Genomic DNA, 8,531 nt, shown 5'->3' with positions numbered 1-8,531 from the left:
TCCTATCTTTCGATGAAAGATACGAATATGATAAATGTATTAAACGAGTTAGAACATCTTATAAAAATCATATGAAGTATAAATGTATATCTCTATCCTTATCAAACTTCGCAATGATTATTACTACGTGCTAATGACTTTATTATCTCTCTCGATGACATTAAAATCCGCAAACAATTCAATTATTGGCCAAATAATTGAAAAGAAAATTAAACCATAATAAACATCCAAACAATTAAACAAATTAACGTCAATTTAATTATTCAAATCAGAAAATTCATAACAAGGGTTCATCACATCCTAGCAATATCTAACCAATAATATTGTCGAAATTAAGCACAAAAAAGATAAAAGACATTAGCAAAAATTGACGAAACATGACTAATTCCCGCCCAATTGTTGATAAGTTATCGAACAAAGATTGAAAATTAATTCCACTTTCCAAAGCTGACACCACTTTTGTGCACGTCTGCTTCTTCTTCTTTTTTTCGGTATGCGTGTCTATATATAATCAACTCATTTGCTGGCCACTTTTTGCATGCATCAAATGGAAGACAGCCCTTTCTTTTTATAGCAAATTCAGCAGCCTTGTTTTCTCATCAATTGCCGCCGAACAGTGATGCCATCTGTTTGTAATTTTCAGCAAAAGCCAACCTTTTTTTTTTTTCCACTTTGCGTGTTCTGCCGTCCTCTTCTACGTGGGAGGTATATCGATGTATAATGTGGCCGCCTCCTTTTAATTCCTCAAGCTTTAGTACATATATTAACCTAGCAGGTCCAAATTCAACAGGAGCCCAAGTAATCCTTTAATTTGATTCCCAATTGCAAGTCCAAACTAAAGCCCAATTAAGTTCAATGCCCATTTAATTTAATATTCCTCACCAATGTTTCATCTTTCCCAAATAATACAATTGAGTCCTTCAATTTCCAAAGAACAAACAATATACTTCTACCTTGAATGAAGAACTAGCAATCTGCCGATGAAAAATCCACGAGTTTCTGATTAATCCTGTTGACTTCTTGTCGAAAACTGAAGAACCCAGAGGCGCCAAAGACCGGATTTCACCATAGATGACGCCGCCCACCAGAAGGCGCCGCTGATAGGACATTTGACAACCAAATAAGTATTGCAATTTTATTTGTCATTTTGAAATGAGTGTGTGGATATAGTGACTTCCCTATCTTCCAAGTTTCATAGACCAAAGTAATTTAAAATCGACCTTGCTTCGAGCAGTGAGAGTTGATGTAAGAGTTGGAGCTTTCTTCTCCCGTTACTGTTGTTCAGTGCCACGTCGGATTTCTATCCGCTACTTGGAACATTCCGTTAGTTTGTATCCTCAATAATTTTCATAACATTTGTATTATTTATGTGTTCGCTTATTTCAAAAATATGAGGGACATAAGTGATTTTAACAAATTAATTGAGAGGCATTTTCAAGAATGTCCAATTATAAGGGTTGGAGTTGAAAAGTGTACTTTTTTGATAATCCTTGCAAAAATGTCCAATTTTTAGATCAAAATGTCTACTTTACCCTCATGAAAAGATTAATCAATTTTATATCACTTTGGCACAATTTTTAAGAAGAGCAAATAACTTCTACGAGAAGCCACAATAATGTTGCTATTACCTAGGCGAGTCCACTTGCTTACATTTTTAATTATATTTTAATCAATTATTCTAGAACAAATGAAGATTTGACAAATGAAAAAAAAAACCTTAATTATATTTCAAATCCCAATTTTTTGATAAGGTATTTTTTCCCTTCAATAGACGAAATTATCCTGAGTATATTTTTTTGTACATTCATCTTAAATAACTTAGTTAGATAATATACTTCTGTATTTAGAATATCATTTATGGTGGAATAAATTCTTGCAAAATGGTGGTTGAAGTTGAAGAAGATGATAAATGCATGAAATCCCATCATTTCATTCTCGACATTTTATAAATGTTGATAATGATAGTATAAATATCGTTCACGACATTTATAAACGTCGAGAATGATATTTATACTATCATTCTCGACACTGTCAAATGTTGACAATAACATTAAAAATTTGAGTAAGTTGGGAGAATTTCGTGTATAGCGATTCACATATTGCATGCAGGTAGCATTTTCATTTTCGTTTTTCGTTAGTGGTTGACAGTATTGTTGTTTATTACATGCAGATATGGGAGATGTTAAGAGATTTGTTGTCTCGTATGGTGGTAGATTCGTTAACATAGACGACGGGTGGAAGTGGTTAGGAAACCGAACAACATCAATTGTTGTTCGACATATATACATATGAAGAGCTTGTACATAAATTATTCGAGAAGCTGAATGTTGATAGAATGAAGTTCCGAATTCAATTGAAATTTATAGTTCCGAATATGAATATACCCCCTGCTGATGTAGCGGACGATGAGGATTTGCAATGGTTTATTTCTGTTCACACAGAAGCGGCGTTGTGTGTAATTGCAGATGAATATAATGCTGGAGAGCACAAACTGCATGTCGGAGTTGAGCATTTGTCACCAATAGAAGATGCATTGTGTGGACGCGATGAAGTCGGTATGTGCGAACTACAAGAGCTACAAACGATTGATAATATGGATGAAAGTTTAGGTCAAGGCAATTTGTTTATTCAAAATGCAATTGAGTCGATTGATGAAGAGGACATTGTGGAGAATCAGATATTCTTTAGCAAACAACAGTTACACACAAGGCTTCAACTTAAGGCTTTGAAAGAGAAGTTTCATTTCAAGGTTAAAAAGTCGAATCCTAGATCTCTTACTGTGTGTTGTGTTGATACTACATGCCATTGGCTAGTACGAGCTTCTAAGATAAAAATTTCAGAAATATTTACGATTCGAGAGTACATACCTGAGCACACATGTTCTCTAGACGTTCGACGAAATGCACAAATTCACGCAATGAGTGCAGTAATTGGGCATCACATAATGCGAAGATTGGACGATGCAAACCAATCATACGTTCCTGTGGGTATTATTAGGGATATGAAACGTGAGTTTGGTGTACAGATTACCTACAACAAAGCATGGAGGGCTAAAGAGAAGGGACTTCGATTTCTTCGTGGTACACCCGAAGAAAGTTTCCAGAAATTGCCATCATATTGTCACATGTTAACCGAGAAAAATCCAAGAACTATTGTACACATTGAACTCGACTCGAACAATAGGTTCTTGTACTTCTTCTTAGCATTCGGGCCTAGTGTACGTGGTTTTCGAGAATACATGAGGCCAGTAATTTGTGTTGATGGAAGTCATTTAAAGGGCCAATATAAGGGAACACTACTAGTAGCTGTAGCGCAAGATGCTAACCTACAAATATATCCTCTTGCGTGGAGTGTTTTCGATGGGGAAACAAATGTATCGTGGTATTGGTTCTTTGCAAAGTTGAAAGATGTCGTTGATGATTCAAACCAGCTAGTTTTTGTGTCGGACAGGAAGAAGAGTATTAAGCGGGCAATTACGAGGTTGTTCCCACTTTCTCACCACGGTGCCTGCATCTGGCATATCGAGAAAAATCTTATTGCTCTATATAGCAGTAGCAATGTCATCTTCTTATTCAAGTGGGCAACGCTAGCATACCGCGTATCAGAATTTGATCAGTTCATGACACAGATAAGAACCATTCGACCGTCAATGGCATCTTACTTGGAACGTGTAGGTATATCCACCTGGTCACGGGCACATTTTGTTGGTAATCGGTACAATGTTATGACGAATAACATTGTGGAGTCACTGAATTCAGTCCTAAGGCGACAAAAAAGTTTCCCTATAACCTCGTTGATCGAAAATATTACGTCATTGATGCAACGATGGTTCTACGAGAGAAAAAGTGCATCCACGAATGTAGTACGACTGTGACACCAAAAATTGATGATGAATTGAGAAAATCATTCGACGCCCATTCAACTTTACCAGTACAAAATTTGGACGAACTCGTTTTTGAGGTAGGTATAGCTACTGAACTTTGTATTATCGACCTTATAGATAACACATGTTCATGTCGAGAGTTTCATATGCGACAAATCTCATGTTTACATGCATCCCGAGCTACTTGAGCAAAAGAAAAAATTATTGTATGATTTGTGCTCTCCTTACTACACCACAGAATATTGGCGAGCTGCGTACAATGAAGTTCTTCACCCCTTTGGCCTAGAGTCAGATTGGGTTGTTCCTCAGTCTATTCGTTCCGTCGAAATTTTGCCCTCGAATATACGTAGAACACCAGGTCGACCTCCTACCCAACGTCAACGGTCAAGAACTGAAAGGTCGACGTTGAGATGAAAATGCGGCCGATGTGGGAGTTCTGGACATAACAGGCAAACATGTCAGAATTCGACATCTTTAAGTGACACGTATACTTGAATGACATTGTGTATTCCGATCGTCAAATGCCCTGATAACATGAATTATCAATGTTTTGAATTTTTTTTCTTTTGTATTACTTGCTTTCTACCTCTTGTTTTAAATGTTGTTGAATATATTTTTGACTTCTACTTCTTTCTGTTTCTTTCTTCGTTCTCTCTTGATATCACTTATTTGCAACTAATTGTTGTAAAATTAAGTTTGTAATACATTTTGAATCCTTTATACGGATTCATCCCATTTTTTGTGATTTTTCTCTTATATTATTCTAGTCATTCAAAATTTTATAGCGTACAAACATGAAAATTTGTATGGGCATTCACTAAATACAAACAACACTTCATTTTTGAATGTCATAATGGATACAAACAAGAGAGGCCAGGTTTGGGGTATAACTACCAACAAGGGAAATGGTGCTTACATATATTCTTATGAGCATTTCACTACGATATCATTTTTTTCATCATATAAGTGAACAAGCACATATCTATTTCATCACTGGAATTTTCTTAATCATTGTAGACACAATGTGGTAATGGATGCAAAAGCAACCTATGAATAACTCGTTCTCCTAAATCATTGGAGCAAACAAAATGGTAATCACAACAAAAGGAAGCCATAACTCCGACACATATCGTAGACAACTATTATACAAAATGGTGATCACCCAAAAAAAATCCATCACCCATATGGATTTTATAGCACTACTATATGTACGTAAATATTTCACTTGCGATGACTGCATCTTCTACATATCCTTCACGACGAACAAAGAGGACATATCACTGTCATACTCCTCGTCGGAGCTTATGATGACTACATCTTCATTTTCGACGGGAACTGCTCCAACATTTTCATCCAACAACACATGATGTGCTTCCGGTTGGACCGGTACTGGGACGATCTCACGATGAACTTGAATTGGTTCAATTTCGTCGATTAGATTCGAAAAAGAGATTGGTTGAAGGCAAATCCTACGATGGCGGTTCGAAGGTTGACGAACATATGAAACAAAGATATTGCTTTCATCATCCGAGTCCGAGTCTATGATGATCGGGTTGTCCACGGACGACCCGGGGGGTCGAAAGTGATAGTAACATCAAGAACAGGAGTATGTTTAGTTGATGAAGACATAATCAATGGAAAAACTAACTAGTGCTATGAATTTTTTAAATTCTCGTATGTACATATTTAAGTAAAGTCCAACATTTTATACTGGAGAAACACTTGTCCGTTGAATGCACGATAAGATATCTCACCAACCAATATGGTTGAAGTCATTGATGGTGATTATTTTACAACTTTTTTCACATCAATATGGTTGATAACGTACTTGTGCTTGGCATACCAACTTTAACTACTATAGTAATTATAAAGCTGCTTGCTACAGTTTTCGCAGTTAATACACTATTTGGTTGCCTTCACTCTTAGTTAAATTTGGTTGGATCATATTTATGTTGACATTTGATACTGTTCCCGACATTTGTAACGTCGTTATCGACATTAAATAGCTGTTAATCTCGACACTTGACATTACAAATGTCTAGAACGACACTTGGACCAAAATACGATATTTCTCTACATTTCTTCGATTTCCGGACGTTTGATATGTCGTTCTTGACATTACAAAGCTGTGAATCTCGACGCTTGATATTTCATTTTTCTAGAATGACAGCTCGAGAACATATTACATACCACCATATAAATCGAAATATGCAAACCACTGTGTAAACTAAAATACATTTTACGTACCACCGCATAAAACCAAAATTCATGTTATGTACCACCACATAAAGCAAAATACATATTACAAACGACGGTATCATGAACCGGGTGATCATCAACAGTCACACAAGCAAAGTACAGCTAAGCCACGACAACTGTTTCACTGTCGGGGATAAAGAAAGTATTCGTTATTCAAAAAATCTACCGCAATCTTTCTTCTGTATATTGACATCCTCTTTGCTGAAACTGATTCTATTGGATGCCCGAGAACGAAGCATTATATATACTTGAGTACAAACATTATGCAATTTGGCCTGTACAATAAATGATTTTTCGTTAGTCGAAATTAGTATATACAATAGATTAACTACGGTAGTAAATAACAAGAGTTGAAATGCTCACCCATTGTTCGCACACGGTAGATAAGGTATAATCTCCATCTTCATTGGATCATTTATATGTTTCTTTATATCTCGTCTGGTGGACAGGGGTAGACACTGCAATAATGTTTGAACGACTGTGCATGTTGCTTCTGCGTGAGCCTTGATTGTATCAGGTGTGTGAACATTATTGCTGCAGTCGTATATGTAGAATTTTCATTCAGGAATATTGACCAAAAACAGATAACATTCATTACCTGGATATGCACTTGGAATTAATAAATACTTGCATCCCATCCACGAACGACCAGCTACAGGCAATGTACCGTTGACGTAGCCTTGTAGGCGAGTTCCATCCGATTCACCTCTCTGGTTATATTCCATGTGCTACCTCATTTGCTGACAACACTCCTCTTCAAATTGAAAATCTAAAATTACATATTTTTATTGACGAGAGTACAATCTTCATTCATACGCTGCCTCAATAACTTTAGCTCCAGCTCAATATGCTAATGCAATAAATATATGTAACATATATTATACATATTAACTACGAAATCAAATTTATTGTGATTGCAAACCTTCACTCACCGCAATATTCAGATCCTTCGTCAGATCCATTAAACTTTTTAGCATGTCTCTTCTATAGACATTGTCACGGCCATCGTTCAAATATGCACTGTATAACGTAATTTAAATTACTGTCAAATAATTCAACAAATAATTTTTAACATAGATATAATAATGTTTAGCATTCGGACTATTCAGAATGAGTTACATTTGTTACCCAGATTGATTTCTCGATATCCAATTCCTAATGTCTTTGTACTTGTTCATGTCGTAGTCTTCTAAGGGACGGCCTATGGATGACGAAGCCTATGTGTATTTCATCTTCTTTTTCCTTTCTCTTCTCCGCATGTCAACACTTTCTGTAGGTTGAGACGTTGATGTCTCATGCGGTTGAACAGTAGGTTTTGGACTTGCATGGAGAGGAACATCCTGCTGCATGGAACCTATAATGACTTCCATATTAGATTCCCAGTTAGATAATCTGTTTAGCATATTCTCATTCTTTTCATGAATGTAAGATCTGACAGAACATAAACTTGTATCAATATAAGACTGTATGTGCTCCTGTTGCTGCTGGAATAATTCTTCTTGTTTTCGAAGAATCGCCTGATAATGGGCTTCTTGTTGTTGCGATTCCTGGGCCATATGAGTGCTAAACATATTTGATAGAGAATTATCTATGTATGACTGCATACCACATAGCATGTAATCTTGCATCGATTTGTTATGTTGTTCGAACAGTTGCTTTTGGCTTTCAAGGATATCCTGGTTCAGGGCTCTGGATTCTTCAACAAATTCTGCCTTCAAGTTGCCACACAGACCGGACACATCTGATATCGTATCTTGCCTGTACATATCCAACATTTCTTCCATTCAGTTTTCAGTTATATATCTGGAGGCACCAGAAGCAGAACTAGGCCCAACTCTAGTTGAAGTTCTCGATGTACCACGACTGGTCTTTTCTTGTACACGGATGTTATCCGGTATTTGTGGTACTACATTATCTACTTCTCCAGTGACAATGGCATCTAATATATTATGTTCATCATCAGCTGGTAGAGAAAGATTTGTGTACCAGGGTGCTTGTAATTCTTCCTCTGTAGGCTGCAGCACTGCAATGACTTCGATCTGTAATCATAGCAAACTATCAGAATCCATTTGTTTAATTGAACTTGTTAATAACAAAATGCGAATGTCATTCTACATTGAAAATAAAAAATTCATACATCTTGAGTATCCAAAAATTGCTTAACAACTGATTCCTTCAGTATAGTATTAGGCCTCGAATTATAGATTCGTGGAATCTGCACCATTCTGTGTTTACGGCGACCAAACTTTTGTCCAATTTGTGGAAACGCTTCATATATCCAATACTGTAACATAAAGAAAGAGAAATGTGATGTATAAATTTTATTCTTTGTACAAAGAAATTATACATAATACGTAAGTAATCAGAATATGACCATAATACTTGAAAT

At 36.1% G+C, this 8,531-nt stretch overlaps 1 protein-coding gene across 1 annotated transcript; it reads left to right on the top strand.

The window, feature by feature from the left end:
* Nucleotides 1-2,374: 2,374 nt before the first annotated feature.
* LOC111386054 lies at nucleotides 2,375-4,940 on the top strand. Its single transcript, XM_023010484.1, has 3 exons — nucleotides 2,375-3,859; nucleotides 4,001-4,281; nucleotides 4,901-4,940. Exons 1-3 carry the CDS (start codon nucleotides 2,375-2,377, stop codon nucleotides 4,938-4,940), a joined length of 1,806 nt encoding a protein of 601 aa, XP_022866252.1.
* The last annotated feature ends 3,591 nt before the right edge of the window (nucleotides 4,941-8,531 follow it).

Source organism: Olea europaea, unplaced genomic scaffold, assembly GCF_002742605.1.
Source record: "Olea europaea var. sylvestris unplaced genomic scaffold, O_europaea_v1 scaffold3399, whole genome shotgun sequence".
Classification (NCBI taxonomy): domain Eukaryota; kingdom Viridiplantae; phylum Streptophyta; class Magnoliopsida; order Lamiales; family Oleaceae; genus Olea; species Olea europaea.
Note: the sequence above shows the minus strand (reverse complement) of the source record. Positions and strands in the feature narration are given on the sequence as shown.

What these genes read in the sequence shown, in the direction of transcription:
- LOC111386054 (XM_023010484.1), top strand. Translation starts at nt 2,375, where the DNA reads ATGAATATACCCCCTGCTGATGTAGCGGACGATGAGGATTTGCAATGG. An exon ending in GAAAAAGTGCATCCACGAAT is followed by an intron (nt 3,860 to 4,000) that starts GTAGTACGACTG and finishes TCGACCTTATAG; the next exon opens with ATAACACATGTTCATGTCGA. An exon ending in CAACGGTCAAGAACTGAAAG is followed by an intron (nt 4,282 to 4,900) that starts GTCGACGTTGAG and finishes TAATCATTGTAG; the next exon opens with ACACAATGTGGTAATGGATG.